A 19,181-nucleotide genomic window follows, 5' to 3' on the forward strand; every position below is an offset into this window, starting at 1 on the left:
TATCGAAATCGCGATTCGCGTCTTGCAGTTTCGACATAATACAGACCACTTCCAAGTATTTTATAGTATTTACTAAAGTTATTACATATACCACTGTGCTTCGCATATCCGCGTATATCGTAGGTACTTTGTAAACGTGGTACCACGTCTGATGCATTAGCAGCGGAGTTTTTTATACAAGCTTTTTAAAAATGTATAAAGGTGGAAACGGTTTCAGGCCGCAGCGTCTATGTTAGCGGCGCCGTCGGTCGATGTTTCAACGTGCAAAACCTGTGTGCGAGCTTTTAGCAGAACGACGGCATGCCGCGTCGCGACGCCAGTGTGTACCGTAGTGGCCAATTACCGTCCTAAATATTCTTGCATATGCCATTTGTAAAGAGCACGAACAAGATGTTTTTGCTTTTTTTCTTTCTCGTATAAATATTATAAAAACTGCCTTTTAAATATTTTCTAAAATTAAACTAAATTAACTGCAGCAGAAATTTTACTTTTATATTAATTTAATAGAGAACCAGTAGGTTTGTCCTTTTTCCTTAAAATCTTTCGACAGATTAACGACTTATTTAATATACGAGTTTTATCACTGTTGTACGACTTTTGATGCCTTTTTGTTATTTAATACGACGTAATTTTGCGACCAATAACACTATTCCACTATTTCTTATTGTGATAATATTTATTATATGCACACTTCAAGTGATCAAGCTTTACACACCTGATTTATGTTAAATATCTTGCAATTGTCATCCATCTTGACTTCTTAACAATATTTCTCTAATGTATTATTTTATGCGCCATCTACAAATATACAGATGTACCAAAACAATTTCTCAATTCCCTAGATGTATAATTTTGTGTATAATACTTTGGCATAACTACAATCCAATCTTTCAACCCTCAAGTATTATTATTATCAAAATAGAAACTAATAAAAGCGTCCAGAGAAGAGATCAAATAATAAATTGTTAGTCAGTGTTAAAATTAGACTCAGTCCGAGTTCATCTATCAAAGATTTTGATTTTTGCTTTTATTGCTTTATATTTTTTCTACTGGTAGATATTACGGTATCTTTTAATGCCATCGAGAATTTAGTGGTTGTATAATGAAAAATGGAAATTTAAATAACAATGTTATCATACCGTAGATGTATCACATACGTATATTTTAAATAAGCCGTAACGTTAGAATACTATAATGGATTTTTGATAGATAAATAATTCAAATGTGCCCACCCTCGTGTAAATTTATACATACATGTAGATATGGATAAAGTAAATTCAAAGTATCAAATTTAATTGTATTCAGGGGAGTTAGCGGTAAGGGTGAAATGTCTGCATATCAAAAAACGGTAGCCATATGGTCTTAAAAGTATGTAACTCTTCAATTGAAGTTACTTATATAGTTAAACTCATCTCTAACGTTTCGCATATTAGTCGTATCATCAGTAAAGTAGTGCGGGCTTACTTTTTTTTTGTTTATAAATCATTAATTGAAGAGCAAAGAAGTACTTATTGAAATATAACGTTACATAGGTATACATGACTAGTATAAGGTACTATCTACTCAAACCGACAAAGAAACCAACAAGCGGTTCGACATTCGCCATCCTCTTTCACGAACAGTAGCAATCAGTCTGAGATGATTGAAAAATAAATTTGATTTTCCCTCTAACGCGTCCTCACCGGATGCATTTTCGCTGGGCATTTCGGAATAACAGTTCGGAAACAGGACAGGATAAAAAAAAGCAGAAAAAAGCGCTGACCCCACGAATAACGATTTCCCTTTACATGAAATGGATTTCTAAACGATGAACTGTATTTCACACGCAGTGGATATTTCTTTTTTCCACTTATTGCTTTTTATTTGCCGTCATTTAACACAGAGAAAATAATATAGATACAAAACAAAAATTCCAAAACTTAATTATATAAATATAAACAAGGAAATTATGAGAGAAATTAGATACAAAAGCTGGTATTTTTAGGTTTCTCCTATGATCGAAACTATTGAAAATAATCCTGTCTCGTGTGGGCCACTTATTCAAGTCATTGTACAATATTTGCCCTAAAGTAAAGGTACTTAACAAGAGGTAACCTAACCTAACTTTACCTAATTAAAAGAAACTAATAATAATCAACTGCAAGAAATATTAGAAAAAAAATCCAAAAATACTGATTTATTTAATAGTATATCTCATGCGTATATAATAGGCTCTTGTTTTGTTTGTTAGCTAACAGATTAGAATATTTGTCGTTCGATTCACTATGTTACATAATTATTTAAAGTTTTGTGAGCATTCTGTATCAATTCCATTGGCTATTGAGTGTTTTGTGCACTATTGGGATCCGTCAAATGGGAGGAGCCTAAAAACATGGCGCCGATTAGGGAAAATTTATCGTAGTGCCTATAGTGTACCGTGCAATTTCCAAGTTCCTAAATTACGATAAAATGATAAGTATTGACACAATATGTGATTGGGCTGACACAAAACCTCGGAAAGGAAATTTAGTTGAAGGTGAGCGTGTTTTTAATGCCAACCACATTATAAAATTCGGATATAACAAATCCGGAAGCTAGCCTTCAAATTTCGTCAAGTTTACTGCCTACTTTTTACAAACTTCGGATTTAAAAAGTTATTCACGTTATATAATTGGTGAGGTGATTCTGGGTGATTTAAGCAATATCATATCAATGACTTGCACGTGCAAAGCCGATTTAAGAGAACGTTGCAAACACATTATTGCAACTTTGTTGTATTGCAGCAGGTAGGTTCTTAACCTCAAAATACTTATATCGTATCATTAGAATTGTGTTAAATCAATTACACAGGAATAAATAATTTCTCACTTTATAATTTTAGTATGATTCTAGTTTTAAATATTAAGGTTATGGCTGATGGTAAATACTTGCTGAAATATAATCATGTGCATTAAAATGACGTGAACAAATTTTTATTCCGGAATTCACTTCTTTGATACCTACTGCTTTCATCCAAGCTTCTATTAGTTTACTTTTTTCTCTAATTTTCCGAATATATTTTTTACATATATAAAACGGTTAGTTTTTATTGGAAAGTAGTTAATGTAGGTGAAGAGTGAAGATCTATGTCTGAAGTGCTATTGCAGCTTTTCACTGAACATATTAACTTTTTATTTGATTTAACTTTAGAAGAAAACTTCGTCGACTCCATCATCAAAAAAATTTTTACTTTTTTAACGTGTTTTATTATTTTAATAAACAATTTTACAATTTGCGTGCACAGTTCCTATGTAAATTTTTCCCTCATTCGAGTTATAAATTTTGCCACCAGATGGTGTATGCCCATTTGACGGATCCCAATACGATAATTTTCTTCAGATAATTCAGTCAAATTGTTCTCATCACAGAAGCCGATTTTCGCGTATATCACTATTACAATTTTAATCACGAATTTCTATACAAAATAATGGAGGTAGGCTGCCCCGTCGTGCAGCAATTTTCTGCAAATTATCCTCATACGCAGGTTGCATTAAAAAACAATTTCTGATTGGCTCGCGGTGTATCATCATCAGAGATGATTCCTCCGACGACGCGAGGGAGAGCATCTCGTGATGGAAGGGCGGGCGGTCGCGAACGCGGGGGGGTTGTAGAAGAAAGTCCCAACAGCAATACAAGCGCCAACAGCGGCGACAGCACTAACGGGGGTAGATATTCGTCTCGAGTAATCAATACGAGATAAGAAAATGTTAAACGCGATGTGACATGTTAAGGGAACATATTCTGGAGTGCGGATACTAAAAGGGGTTGTTAAGGTAAGCTCCGTCGAAATGGAATTGTCAACGTCTTCTTTCCTTTCATAAATCTCTCAAAAATTGGTTATAAAATAGGGGTGGGTGATATATAGGCACCCTCTGCAAAGATGTAAAATTGCCAAAAAGAAATAAGATATTTATGTATTTTGAGGCCTAATTATTGATATAATAATTTTATATATATTAGTAATGAGTAGTAAACCAGTAGACCATATGAATTCTCTGGGTCTGTTCGAGTGCGTCGCGGCTTTCTGCATTTTATTCCGCTGGCCACGTGAGGCAACTCTGCCCACTATACCTTGAAAATCCAAGCCGCTATCCTCCACACCCAGTGGTCAGTGAGAACTGCATTTCACCCAGTTACATTGGTGTGCTTTATATCTTTCTCGATCGTAGCTTTTCAAATGAAAATTTTATTTATGTCGAAATTTTATTAACGTGGTAAGTGAGACGTTTCGTCAACGTACGGTGGACGAAGTTATCCGAAGAAGATGAGCGATCTGATGAAGACTCCTTAGAACCTTCTGGTGTGGGCAGATACCTAAGTAATTCTTAACAGGATTAGAAGATTTGGTACCCGAACGGATACATACGCCACTTATTCATTGAGTTCCTACTCCTCTTCCCCAGTATACGGGATGTAACTACTGCAACTACGAATATAACCTCAAATTGTCGGAGAGGCAAGAAGATTACACATCTGGGACCTCCAACATCCCGTGGTACCAGTACTGACTGGATATTCGAAGGACGAATTCCCCTCCCAGTAGGATTACTTGCACTCTGGTACTGGTAAGTCATCTCGGGTTCTTAGGATCGCCACCTTCCTTTGACCTTTGATGCTTATACCGGTTGGGCTATCTTGGGGTTCTCTTTGATGAGTGTAACGAGTGAGTCACTTTTACGAATCTTTAGCTAGTACCTGGTCCATCTGAAGTTACTGCTCACGCTATACACCTAGTGTTTTGGCTATCCGCATCTCTTTAGTCTGGGATATTAGATATTAATGCCAGATACTGAACCGACTCCAACATGCTCGAAAATCTGATAAGATAAACAGTATTAAATCATGGAAGACTTAAATTATTTAAAAATTAATTGATATATGTAAATATATGAAATCCTATGACATTGTTAGTTACTTAATAGTGGATTACTATGCAACATTATTTTGAAATCATATTTTCGATTTTTTATTTACCCACTACAAACTACCTCCCTCCCTCATTAATTTGAGGTAGTTTGTAGTGGGTAAATAAAAAATCGAAAAAATGATTTCAAATTAATACTGCATATTACGGAAATATGTAAACTCCTCTTAGTTTCGAAACTACTAAACCTACAGTTAAAAAAAAAACAGGGAATATAGGAAAATAGCACTTTCTACATTCTCTTCAGCATGCATGCCATGGAATGCGTTGAACAATATGAATATTTCGAGTTAAACGTAGGCATACTAATGAGTATCACCCTACCTATACTGCAAATATATAAACAATAAACGTACGCGTACAATAAGCATGCAGATATAGTACACCGATAGGGTTGCTTCGATCTCTTCCATATTCGGATACGAATGAGGAGCGTAATGCTGCTGATGTTACCGTTTGTGGTGGCAGAGAAGAGGCAGCTACACGCTTAACTCTTCACTTGCGCACTTACTACCTTAAGTAAGGTCATAAGAAGGATCATTGAAAACATTTAAACGCACTCTAAACAGATGCTATCATTTTATATACTTTTTTTGCAAAATTACATTTATTTTGGGTCAGAAGCAAATGACGATACCATCGAGAAAATAGGTGAAGAGGCTCCTTACCTACATCACCTGATTAAATATAAGATGAAAATATCAGTACTTATACCGAACATATCTAGTCCTATCAGTTATTAGCAACTTTTCGTTCGTTCTAGAATTTCAATGGTACATATACCTTCAACAATGTGGGTCATATAAATAATACCTAATTGATAGACTGACAAGAGACACGGCATGCTAGTGTCTAGCTACAACGTAGAGAATGTCCTCTAGGAAATTAATTTATTCTACACGTACGCAATAATTAATAGATCACTCATTACCTTTAATAACTGTGCTCGTTTTGTCGAAAGATACACAATGCCCGACCCTTGTATATCTGCAGCAAAACAACACACTGATAACATTAAAATTAGACGTGTTAATCCAACAATTTTGTTACGTTATACAAAAGGACTCCAGAGGGTGAAAGTTTATTCTATAGTTGCTATCAAATAAAATATGTTGTAGAAAGCAGCGTCTATCTGTTGTAAAGCTTTATACTCTTATTCTTCACGCAAGAATTACTTTATTCAACTTTTGTGTTATTGCAGGTACCCTCCTGTTAGGAACGAGATAAGCAGTTGTTATCATAAGCCCTTATCGATNAACAAAATTAACTTCTAAGACTGATAACGGCAAAAACTATTTATTTACACTAATTACTAAAGAACTTAAAAACACTATTAAATTATTACTAAACTTAGGTTATGAATTATTCTATTTATTTACACTACTGTTGATATATCACTATTCACTGTACTGTTTATTTCACTGCTATCACTGTCAATTTATTTCTGGATTCACTTCTGCAACGGTCAATTTATTTCTTCTCTCGGCGATCGTCTCTTCCTTTAAATACTCTTTTGTTTACTTTCGGGAACCTTCTGGAAACATCCGGATAGTTTATTTTTTCTTTGAACTGTTTAACTGCTTTCCCAGAACGCAGGTACGACACACACATTTATAAATACCGAGCACATGAAGAAAGGCGCCCGCGATAAGCCGTTCACGCACACGTGTGCCCGATCGCACACAAACACACTCGTGCTCGATACAATATCGTAACCAAATTCTAGCAACCTTTAATCCTTATAGAGTGAAAATCGTTTGTAAACACTCCTTTTTTAGTAGAAGTATGGCTGAAATTGGTTATAACAACATCAATTATATCGCCAACTCTGATGTAACGTCAGCTTTTAATAGTCCTGTAAGTTTAGTTGAAAATCTCAGAAATAATGACAACATACCTGGATATTACGTCATATTTTTATTGTTACGAACCCTTTGACAGTACTTTCATCCGTCGCCATATCGATCGGCAAAATAAAAAATTGCTAATCCCCAATTGCCTTTGCGGGTATTTATTGTCATTACCTACCATCTCTCAGACGTTAGAATTAAAACATTTGTTGCCGAAATTGTTCGGTTTCTCTTGTAAATTCGTAACGTTCAAGTTTCTACTAATAACGACTTTCGATTATTACGTCAAAATGTCATCTATCCCCAATATAGGGTAACACCATAACCAAGTTCTACTATATATAATGGTGGCAATCTAGATTCATGATGCATGTTGAGATTGCAAGACTACTTGTGGATCAGTATCTTATAGTTCAATTATTATTCATCACAAGGTAACCAATCTAAAGACTGATTTGACACGCACCCTTTAATATCCTAGTGAATCAATGCAAAAATCTCCCGCAGCTGTAATTAGTATTTATAATAATTAAATGTAGATCTTTCTCTGTTTTTAATATTTACTTGTGTTTCAGTCTCTAAATGTGTCTCCAACTAGTCCTTAATGTTTCAGAAGGTATTCTCTACTATTCCACTTGTATCTCCCCAATTCCTTCATGTTTATGATTTTTATTTCAATAGATTTACTTAAACCACTTCTTCATTTATATTAGCTGTCTAAAATGTGCGATTTTACATCTTGGCGTCGTTAGTCTGAAGACACGTGGCTACACTCTGTCCCAGTCTTAACTAACCTTTGTATTTTGTAAAGCTGGAACATTTTACATCCTTAATTATTTCTGAAAAATAATCAAATCAGGGTCTTTTGCTGCCCCCATTTACTCCTATGTGTTTCTAAATTAATCCTTTATGATATTTGGTAAAAAACACACTTTTTGAAAACTTTCACTTAATTTTTATTAAATTTTTAACAAGTTTCGACCTACAAGGATTAATCCTTCATCTGAAGATGATCTTGTAGGTCGAAACTTATTAAGAATTTAATAAAAATTAAGTGAAAGCTTTCAAAAAGTGTTTTTTTGTACCAGATATCATTATGATCAACTTTCATATAGTAGAGGCCAACTCTATCAGTCTAATCCTTTATGTCTCAAATGCTGTAAGAGGCGATCGACCCTACGTTCTTATGGTCTATCTATTTTAAAATGGCCGCTAAAGCAATAAAAGTGCTACCAAGTGACCACATTATTCACCAAAGGCGACAACAAATCTCTCCAAAGCTTTATTGCTTCAGCTGCCATGTTAAAATGGGCAGACTTTACGAACACCCAAACTAACTTATGATATACCTGAATATCGGAAATCAACAGCTTCCTCTTCTAATTTTTTTATCGCCAGTTTTTATATTGACTCTAACCCTACTTTCATCTCCCTTATATGTAAACATACATACTAGCATTTTTAATTTATTTTTATTTGTTTCAATGCCGATGAAAACTATATTTAATTAATAATAGGTTAGTCTTTAAATAAACGAATAAAAAAGAGTCTCTTTAAAATGTAACCTCTACTCTGATATTTTGGGCATAAATAAATAAATAAATAAATAGAAATATGGAGAAAAGGAGAGAGAGTGAGTGTACGTCGTATAATAAGTTTTTAATGGAAGAGCAGCTCGACGCCTCAGCCTGTTATCTGTAGAAACAATTTCCAAAGATGACGTCCGTCGCGACGGAGACGCTTGAAAGTTCGACGCGGCGACAGGACGAAAATGAGCGAGCGATGATGCCTCTACCAGGCAATAAAAATGTAATTTTCTCGGTATAATAACGTGAAACGGCGCTCATTACGCGAAATTTGAAGTGAGAAACATTAAAAGTTGATGGTTTAGATTAATAATAAAAAAGGACATATTAAAAAGGAGTTAAGAAAAGTCTCCTAGTCCAGTGCGATTAAATCTTATTTTTTTTGTTGTTTAATCTAATACTCTTTTTGGATATCCCGCAGATAAATAAATGCTGGGAACATAGAAACTTATATGATCCCATTGGAACATTATTTCCTGGGTTACTGAATTGAATATATGAAGCGACAAAAATGTGTTTATCCAGTAAGAAATAAACTTGCCACAATAAGAACATTTATTAAGTTATTACCTATTAAATGTCCACTAGATGGCGAAACACTATCTCTGCTCGCCTATTTGGCGCGTTGCTGAGATCGAAATCATGATCCGCGTCTGGTAATTTCGAATAATTTATGATCAAAACATTAACGTTTGATAACAGCCAATAAAATTCAATAAAGCACTGGGGTAATTTATAAAGTTGGGATACTAGGAAAAGTTTTTTTCCATATGTCCATGGTAAAACTGTCCATCAGGTAATGAACTTTTAATAGAAGCAGCGGTCGTGAATATCCAAAGAATATAATGCATTTTTTTCATGCATAAATATGTCTCTAATTAGCCTATTTCTTATCAAATTCCACAGCGTCCTCTATTCTCTTACAGTTTCTACCATTTCTAATCCTTTCTATCAACGGTATTGTTGTTAGATATACCCGAATTTTCTCAATTCGTTCGGCTTCTTATGAAGATTCCTGGTTCTTCGTTCACCAAGGAACGAAGGTTCTTTAGACTAAAACGTCTTATCTTTAAACAACACTGGGTCAAGAGTCATATTGCTATGTTAAATATATTATAAGAAAACATAGACGAAAATCATTAAGAAAGTGAAAATTTTCAAGATATAGCCTGTATATCATGATGGAATCGATCTTAATAAGTCGATGGAAGAAAATTTTCGCGAAAAAAAATTTTTGTAACTCTAAATTGTTCATTTTTGTAGGTACATTGAATTTCATTTTTGGTGTACCATATTAACCCCCCCCCCCACTACCAAAATGTGACACATGAGCTGAATCTATTCCCCCGCCCCTGTTTTACGTAATAGTTTTTCTAAACAAAAAATAAAGCAGTACCTATAAATGAGAAACATTAGCAATACAAATTGGTAAGTTCTGAGCTGGTAGGTCTTCCCTGGTACATTTTTTATCCACGTTGGTACATAGTAGTCATTTCTACTTTATGAAATGAAGAGCCAATAAATTTGTAGGTTGCACTTTGAAAGCTTGTCCATCTTTTAAACGTGCCGTTGTTTTGAGCCCAACGTACTGTTTAGACACCGGATGATCAATAAGCTGATGCTGGAGGCAATGTGCGGTCTCCATGGCAACGCACCGCACGCAGTTTTGCGATGGGGCGCTTTTAAAATTGCTGCACACAGCTGCCGGCAGCGGCTTACCACATACATAGCACAAAGCACGCTACAGCGAAACACCTATACGGGAAAGCTCGCGGGAACATTTTTGCGTTGTTGGAAAAGCTTCATTTTCATTTACGACTTTTTGCCCGTTTCTTTCTATCACAATAATACATAATCTATCCATTTGACGAAATACATATCAGTGTCATCAGAACCTGAATGGATTTAATTAGACAAATTTAGAATTGAACACCTTGTTCATTCATTAAGCTATTGAGTAGTACTAGTACAAAAACATCTGGTTAACTGCAAAAACAAACTAACGTTGCTGTGGAATAACTAGTTTTAGGGATGTATTTTATTGACAAAATATAAACATCATCTCCATAATAATAAATCCATTAAAAAATAGTTTTTATTGGAGCTTTTAAGCTTTTAGGAGAAGTTACGAAACCATCTTCCGTTTCTTAGAAAAAAAAAACGTAAAAGAAAACAGTGTCGGCTTGAAAGATTGACGTTATTTAATATCCAACAATTTTCTACCTTATTTATCAGCAAATGCATTTAGTGAAAGTATCAGAAAGAATAATGTGATAATTCGGTTGATTCCGCTTGACTGTCCTCAGATCTTGGCACTTGCTAGCATTGTTGTTCCATCTACTGGAACGTGGGTGAAATCGAGGCGTAGCAAACTGTTTTTCCGGGTCGGAAAAACTGAGGAAATCGGTAAGCGCGCGCATAGCCGGAAAATCGACGCACATAAAGAAAACGTGAGCTGTGCTGGTGGTTGAAGAGATGTAACAGCAACTGTTAGATAAAATTTATCTATCAGTACCCAAGTGTTAAAATATTTCTTAAATAATGACTAGGTAAATTTTTGATAGGTAAGTACACAAATTTTTTTTTAACATACATCAAATATATACGTAAATATTTATGGTTATGGCTACCAATCTTTGAATTTTTTTTGAATTAAGGTAATCAAGTAAAATCGGTTTTTCTAATTTACTCCAATTTTTTGCTGTGTGGGAATGCAATTATTTAAAAACATTATTGGGTCACTCGGGCTTTCAAAATTGTTTTGTAGATTATTTAACACTTTTATTCTACAAAACTTTCTAGTGNGGGAATGCAATTATTTAAATAAATTATTCGGTCACTCGGGCTTTCAAAATTGTTTTGTAAATTATTTAACACTTATTCTACAAAACTTTCTAGTGGTAAGTGTACAGATGTCATCATATAAAATTATAATCACAGAGACAAAAACTAACAATGACTATGGTACATATTTATCCCTTGGCGTTCTTGCAACAACTGTCAACTGTTCCCTGGTTATCGCTAATTACAGAGTAGCGACCTCTCGGTGGGTGTCACCCCTCATCACCCTCCGTGGTACTCTTTCTCTTTGTACCAGCCGCGATGCACTTGTAGCCAACACTATACCAGATTGTTTAAAAAATATATACAGGAGGACCCAAGCTCGAATTGATTTTCGCCTCTAAAGTCAAAGAGCACATTCACAAACTCGTTTAGACTTTATAAGGAAATATAATTAGATTCTATAGTTCAACATTGGTATAATCCGAAATAAAACTTTCGCATTTACTTTCTTCTTTTAACTTAATAACTAGACTAGAATGGTTGCTACTTTTATTCACGTAATATATAAAATCGTAAACATAAGAAAGAGATGTCAGGTAGGAATTGCAGCGGACACTAATAAATTGATGTGCAACAGAGTGAGATGCAGACAAGGGGAATTTGAGCATGTTGCCCAGCATCGAACTTTAAAGAATATTCAAGATTCTTTGGAATTTAGAAAAACAAAGACACTGTTTATGTTTTTTAAGTATCTAAGTAACCTCTAACCATTGCATACGGTTATCTCTTTTCACTTTATTTTTACTACTTATGAAGCATTTTCTAACTTAACGAGGGCGTGTTCCAGTGGCTTAGCGTGAATTTCTACCACCCGGGGCGAAACCTAAATTTACCGCTCTTCCTATTTCCAATATTAATATCTTTTATTTAATTTGGTCGGAGTTGCAGTGAGAAGGTGTACAGAAAGACTTACATTTTGTGCTTTTTTCCATACGATACAAGATTCGTAAATTACAGCAAAATAATAAATTTCAATTCAAAATATGTCTACTTATCATACTTAATAAGGAACAAACGTAAAATTAAGCATGTGGGATTGCAAAGGTCTCACATAACTTATGTACTTCATTTAAATACATAATTCAGAATAGCAAGCGGACTTTGAGGATTCATCTCAGCATTTGTAAAGAATTGTAAAAGTTTCAATTTTTCAAATAGATTATATCATTACGATCCTGATTATCATAGTACAAATTATTAAAAATTATGATACAAATACCAAGAAATTGGGAAACGTAACATTACTGCGAGGCAGACCTTATTCTATCTAATACCTAAAAAAATATTTTTGCCGCTCCTACATTTGTGCCGCCCGGGGCCTATGACTCTCTTTGACCTCCTGGTGTGTTCAAAACGCAGCAAATGCATACAAATCCAAGTGGAAACAAGAACGAAGATGCGTCCATTTTCACAGATAATTTATTGAGGACTCTGCCAATTTTGATTGTCCCAATTGTAGACAAAATTTCAAAATTATAACAATATTCCCACAATACGGCATCGGTGATTTTCTTACAATCAATTATCGATTGTTAAATCGAATAACATGTAATCGCTCAGTCCTAATAACAATCACCCTGTATCTCGGTATATTAACAACGCAGTTCTAAAATTGAGATAATCGTTTCGATATTTCTATTTATTGTTGACCTTTAACGTTCATATTTGGGACGACCTGTACTTCTACAAAATCCCAGTGCAATTCGAGATGTTATCACTCCCCCTCGAACCCGAGAAAAGCCCCTTCATTAGCCTGTCATTAGTGATCCGCTGTCAACACTTCGATTTCAATAAGATTCAATAAAAACGTATTGGGGTAAATGTATGTATGTACATAAGGTTGATCGTGTTGTGTAGATGTGTGTTCGTGTAGTCGCATCCCCAAGTGAGGACTTGTAGGGCGTCAGATAATAGGGGATGATAATAGTTGCGGAACACTGTTATTGTCTTAACTGTGGGTTCTGTTTGAATGGAGCCGATGTCTTTTCATATCGGGAATCGAAACATTTGCATAATGCTGATAAGACTAGAACGGGTTTCGTCAATGGAGCAAGGAAATTTTTACATACAAGACAACCTGAAAGTGTCTCATGAAATGATAGAAGATTTTCAATATTTTATCTACATACATTTATTCTCACTAACTTTATACTGTCTGCCATTTTCATAGAATGAAAGTTAAAAAATTGTATCCAGCGTTTCCGAAGATACCAAGCTTCTGTTACTTTAATCAAAGATCCTTATGGAAAATTGTTTGGATTCTGGTAATTCTCGACGTGTAGATCAAAAGCCTTCAATGGACGCTAAGTANACTGTCTGCCATTTTCATAGAATGAAAGTTAAAAAATTGTATCCAGCGTTTCCGAAGATACCAAGCTTCTGTTACTTTAATCAAAGATCCTTATGGAAAATTGTTTGGATTCTGGTAATTCTCGACGTGTAGATCAAAAGCCTTCAATGGACGCTAAGTAGTAAAGACTTTAAAGGTTTTTGAGGTATATGTTCCCTTATAATTAGATTCCTTCCTTAAGGACTTCCAAGGTATAATTATACGTATCATACTTACATATATACATATGTTGATGTATTGCAAATTATGGATTTATCATGGTTTCGGACATTCCTCATAAGTATGCTATCATGTTCAGGTGTGTACTACACTTTGCAGAGTTCATTGCTGATCTACACGTCGAGAACTACCAGTATCCAAAGTTTCAAAGAACTTGACAAATGGTCATTTTCTATTTATTAACAATCGATAATTATCATAATTAATCAATCTTTTTCCCTGCAAAGAGATATAGTAAAATCCTCCGACTGGTGCTTCTTCCTACAGTAAAAAAAGCCATAAAAATTGTGAAAAGCATTAGAACTTATTATTATTATTATTATTCAATAACTTGAGGTACCTACGGTAGGTTCGGTTAAGTTAAATTGGATTTTGTTTCAATGACCCATACGTCAAGAATTCTGTTTTGTTTTTATGTTTCAATGTAGACAATAATGTCTACAATTTGATTTATAAACATGCAAATATTTCGCTTAAGAAAGTTAATACTTGTACGTTACTTTTAGGTTTAATTTGATTATAGATAAGTAAATTAATTAGTAAACAATACAAGAAAATGTTAAGTGCAATGCTGGTAATATTTTTATACGTAATGAGTTTATCGGAAGAGCGGGGACCGCACCACCCCCGTGGATCGAAAGTAGTTAAATATCATAGTCACTATAGGCCAAAAAGAGAAGCTGAAGTTAAATTAACCCAAGATGAAGAACTCTTGCATGATACTGAGCATTTACAGGTATGAAAACCAAGAATTACAACGAATATGCTTGGGTCAGTTTAGGAAGGCGAACTCCCCATTTACGTTTACTTCTTTTTATTGTTCCATAAATCTTGCCACACATCTAACATAAGTTTCTGTCTCTCACTCTTATCAAATCTATCTGTTCTTCACCAATATATTTTATCATTTTTTAAATTCTTCAGCTGTATCGTCTTATTTCAGTTCGGGGCCTCGACTTCCGAAATTGACTGCACTATTCATAGGTAATAATACGTTGTGTTTCCATTACTGTCATGTAGGCATCACTTTTGTTGAGTGAGTTTTCTTGTTACAGGAACATCTCGAAAATGAAATCAATGAACCAAATTTGTCGCAAATGAGTGAAGAAGAACTCGAGTTTTACTATTTTCAAGTTCATGACACTGATAAAAACTCAAAACTGGATGGATTAGAAATACTCCAGGCAATTTATCACACTTCGCACGATGATGACAATAATGCAGATCAAAATGATGATAACAATCAATTTAACTATTACGTAGGTGAATATTTTTATCCTAATTATTGTTGAATTGATTTCATTATTTCCATTGGATTTGTTTCAGAATTAATCGATAAAGTTTTGAAAGAAGACGATACCGATAATGACGGTTATCTGAGTTATCCTGAATATGTGGAAGGACGTAAGAAGGACTTAAACCAAGAATCTTCTGTTAAGATAAAACCACTTAATTCTCAATCCTCAGCAAAGAATGCTCCTACATAAAAGTTAAGGGGCAAAAATAATAAAGTTATTCAGTATGCTGATAGTAATAAATAATAAATGTCTTTGCTCTTTAGTTTTACTTTTTAAAAGTTTTCTTAATTAAATTAAAATAAACGCATTTATATATAATATTGCAAAAACAGCTGAAGTGTATTTATTGGTTTACGTTAAAAACCACCCAGTTAATCCATACAAATTTGGTGTCATTACACAGACACAGACAATGTTTGTTTTATTGTCTTACAATTAGACATAATTTTAATTAAAATGGTTCATTTTTAAATTACTTTTATATTAAGTTTGTAGATTAATACAGAATATTTCTTTGTTATGTTGTCATCTACCAGTACACAATATTTCTGTGTACCACGTAGATTTTATGAGTAGAAGCCATTTCGGTAGTAGCTACGCGAGCGCCTTAGTAGTATAGTAACTTTGACTACAGATGTCGCAGAAGCGTAATACTTATACGGCAAGATGGATCATAATTACTTCTGTACATCTGGGATCATATCGAAGTGTTAACTAAATTGTACCGTAAGTAATGAAAAGGTATCAAAAGGCGTTACAACAGTATTAAAAAACAAATTAAATATTAAGCTGTCAATTTGTTGAAGAATTTAATAAAAAAAATACCGTGCGATTTATTTGTGCGGCAATGCCTAGACATGTTTGTAATATTTTTTACAATTAAAATATGCCTTTTGGGTTTTCAACGTTTTTAATCTAGGTATATTTAATTATCTAATCTGCAACACTTATTAATACACAACATATAATCAATATTATCTCTATAATAATGATGTTATTGTCTTTCAGGGTTGCATTCAAACCGACTGCACTCTTTCTTAGCTTCCCCCCACTCTATCGCTTCTTGTACTTCCCCCATTATGTATTCATAGCGTGGATCGGCATTGAGGTCTAACATCTTCGTTGTTTGTAAAATTGCATCGCCAGCATTTTTGTATTTCATCGCGAATTGAGGATTTTGACAAACAACATATTGGAGGCAACCATTATTGCCAGGAGATCCTAAAAATTGGGTAGAAAAAGATTGGATAATAATATTTAAGCTATTTTAATACTAGATATTAATAAACAAAAAGAAACCTTGAATCAAACTAGCAGTAAATTTTGTTGCTCGAGACACTAAGGTTAATACAGTAAATCGGAATTATAGTATTTCAAAACAAAGGTTTCGACATTCTTCTTTCATTAAAAAAGACTGCGGAACGATTGGTCGTACGGATGAAGCGTCCGCGACAAAAACGTGTGGCTTGTGAACATACGTGTTTTCATCATCATCATAAAGTCGTCAGTCCTAAGACTGATTGGACACGCATCTCTACTCTTTTCTATCCTGAGGTAATCTTCGCATTTCACTAAAACTAGAACAGCCCACATCCTTAACTGTTTGCGAACAGTAATTTAATCTAGGTCTACATCTACTCCTCTTAACTCCTGTTTCAGCCTCTAATATGTGTCTGATTAGCCATTCATGCCTGAGAAAGTATCCTACCAACCTATCTCGCCTATTTCTTATTGACTTCCTTTGTTCTCCTATTCCTTCTAATATTTCTTCATTTCTAACCTTCCCTATCCACGCTATCGTCATCATTCGCCTTAACACCACATTTCGAACGCGTCTAACGTTTTCTTTTCCGCCGCGCCCACCGTCCATTTTTTGAATCCGTACAGCGCTGCGCTCCAAACCATACACCTTTAACAATCTTTTTCGAATTTCCAAATTAATCGTTCGCGGGCATAGAAGTGACTTTTTACTGAAGGCGACTCTACCCTGCACTATCCTTTGCTTTATATCCCTACTACTCCTTCCGTTCTGACTTATCTGACTTCCTAGATACCTAAAATCGGCCACTTCTAATTTATTCGCTCTTTCCCTACTTTTTCTTGCTTTGCATACCAGTATTTTTGTTTTACATTTATTTATTTTCATACAGTACTGTTTTGTCAATACCGCTTCCATTTTATTTAAAGCTATCTCTAACTCATCCTTGTGAGATGTTAATACTGCTAAATCATCTGCAAATCTAACCATACTAATCTTTTGCCCCTCCATATCTATCCCTAGAGTTGTACTGTCTTTAACGATGTTGATCCCTTTTTCGATGTATAGATTAAAAACTATGCTATGTAAAAAAAAAAACAAAAACAGAAGACACTGCGTTCTTCTATGTACTGATATACTTTGCCGTTAAAATAATATATTGGATTGTTCGGAGTCATTTCGTTTTTTTTTGTGGAAATGAAAGACAGTTTTCGTATAATAAACAAATACTTTATTAAATTATATATTGACCGTTCTGGTCCAACACCTTTTGCCATCTTTCTGGTAGTAGCATAATTCCACGCTCATAAAATTTTNCTTCATTAGTGATTAGTGACTGATCTTCTTCCCTTTTTCTATGATAGTAGTCATCTTTCAGAGCACCAACTCCTAATGTACCAGCCGCAAAAATTAGGGCTTTCAATAGTATCAATACCAATAAATTAGTTAGATTCACAGAAATAATTTGAGATCCATTCCCGTTTGAATAACTCCTAGACATCAAATTTCCCACAAAGGTAGATAACATAGTTCTGGCATCAATAGCTCTAAAATCCAAAACTTAGTTAAATTTAATTTTTACATTTTAATTGCTACTTGCCTTTCCTGTTTACTCATAATCAAATTTTCTTCTGGAGATATCACAACAGCTAAATTAACACCAGCAAATAAAAATACTACTGCTATACATTTCCCCATAAACATTTTGATTTAAGCACTTATTGTTGTTGTTGTTGTTGTTGTTGGAAACTTTATACAAATAAGAATAACTCTTGGATACGTTTTCCTCCCTTTATAATGTCTTGTCAGTTACCTTAGGGGAACGAAATTCACCCATTCATTGTCTTTGTGAAATTGTATGGAATTATTATCTATTATTTACCGTTTCACTATATGAACAAACTAAGTTGCCTTGTCTCAGAGAAGAAAAATAGAATCGAAAGTAAAATGTTAGCGTTTTGGTTGAAGTAGCTGGCACAAAAGATAACTATTTGACATGTGGATGATGGATGCAGAAAATTGAAATGAATAAAGCAATAAAACATGCAACACAACGTGTCGACATTTCAATTCTCTACTGTTTCTTTTTTCATATTGGAATTCATTTTTTAAAAACCATTGCGAATGAGGATAATCATTCGTACAAAAGCTAAAGATTTGATACATATAGTCGGGATGTTCAAAATTGACATAGTTCGCAATAAAATTATCACATTTACTTTCTTATTTCAACTTACTAACAAGACTAGAGTGGTTGCTATTTTTATTCACGACAGACATTATAGGGAATATCGTAAACATAGAAAAGAGATGCCAGGTAGGAATTGCAGCGGACAACAGAAGAATAACATTATACCATTTGATATGTAATAGAATGGGATGTAGACAAGGAGAATTTGAGTACGTTGCGAGCCTTAAAAAAAGTTCAACATTCTCAGGAATTTAAGAATTTGTTTAAAGATAATTTCCAACCATGCAGTTATAAAGCCGTCCCTGATCTTTTGCATACCTAAGCAACCTCTAACTGCTGCACCGCTTACTATTATTGAGTTTCTCTTTTCATTTTGTCTGTACTCCTGGTGAAGCTTTTCCTAACTTAACAAGGGTCTGTTCAAAACGCAGCAAATGACTACAGTCCCAAGTGGAAGCAAGAAAGAAGATACGTCCATTCTCGTGGATAATTTATTGGGGAATTTGACAATTTTGTTCGTCCCAACTATATTTCCATTGATGTGGGTCCATCGCTTAACTGCTGAACAGCTTTTGAGCAATTTATTTCAGTTTAATTCGGTGGACGGATTATCACGACATTCCTATTTAAAGTTAGGTTATAA

The 19,181-nt window shown here is 34.3% G+C and overlaps 2 protein-coding genes across 3 annotated transcripts; one reads left to right on the forward strand and one right to left on the reverse strand.

Annotated features, from left to right (window-relative positions):
• Positions 1-10,839: 10,839 nt before the first annotated feature.
• On the forward strand, positions 10,840-15,318 carry LOC108743540 (multiple coagulation factor deficiency protein 2 homolog). 2 transcript variants are annotated; one of them, XM_025979248.1, is made up of 4 exons: positions 10,840-10,942; positions 14,298-14,527; positions 14,847-15,054; positions 15,118-15,318. In XM_025979248.1, exons 2-4 carry the CDS (start codon positions 14,348-14,350, stop codon positions 15,276-15,278), a joined length of 549 nt encoding a protein of 182 aa, XP_025835033.1. In that variant the 5' UTR covers positions 10,840-10,942; positions 14,298-14,347; the 3' UTR covers positions 15,279-15,318. The 2 variants fall into 2 exon arrangements, with proteins under 2 accessions (XP_025835033.1, XP_025835034.1); XM_025979249.1 differs by having other exon boundaries at positions 14,315-14,527.
• Positions 15,319-16,083: 765 nt separating this feature from the next.
• Positions 16,084-18,051, reverse strand: LOC112905903. Its single transcript, XM_025979253.1, has 3 exons — positions 17,948-18,051; positions 17,731-17,894; positions 16,084-16,310 (listed from the first exon to the last, which is right to left on the reverse strand). Exons 1-3 carry the CDS (start codon positions 18,049-18,051, stop codon positions 16,084-16,086), a joined length of 495 nt encoding a protein of 164 aa, XP_025835038.1.
• Positions 18,052-19,181: the final 1,130 nt, after the last annotated feature.

This window comes from Agrilus planipennis, unplaced genomic scaffold, assembly GCF_000699045.2.
Source record: "Agrilus planipennis isolate EAB-ADULT unplaced genomic scaffold, Apla_2.0 scaffold20, whole genome shotgun sequence".
NCBI classification, from domain to species: Eukaryota; Metazoa; Arthropoda; class Insecta; order Coleoptera; family Buprestidae; genus Agrilus; species Agrilus planipennis.

What these genes read in the sequence shown, in the direction of transcription:
- LOC108743540 (XM_025979248.1), top strand. Translation starts at nt 14,348, where the DNA reads ATGTTAAGTGCAATGCTGGTAATATTTTTATACGTAATGAGTTTATCG. An exon ending in ATGATACTGAGCATTTACAG is followed by an intron (nt 14,528 to 14,846) that starts GTATGAAAACCA and finishes TTCTTGTTACAG; the next exon opens with GAACATCTCGAAAATGAAAT. An exon ending in TCAATTTAACTATTACGTAG is followed by an intron (nt 15,055 to 15,117) that starts GTGAATATTTTT and finishes GATTTGTTTCAG; the next exon opens with AATTAATCGATAAAGTTTTG.
- LOC112905903 (XM_025979253.1), bottom strand. Translation starts at nt 18,051, where the DNA reads ATGTTTATGGGGAAATGTATAGCAGTAGTATTTTTATTTGCTGGTGTT. An exon ending in ATTATGAGTAAACAGGAAAG is followed by an intron (nt 17,895 to 17,947) that starts GCAAGTAGCAAT and finishes TTTGGATTTTAG; the next exon opens with AGCTATTGATGCCAGAACTA. An exon ending in GGCTGGTACATTAGGAGTTG is followed by an intron (nt 16,311 to 17,730) that starts GTGCTCTGAAAG and finishes CCCAATTTTTAG; the next exon opens with GATCTCCTGGCAATAATGGT.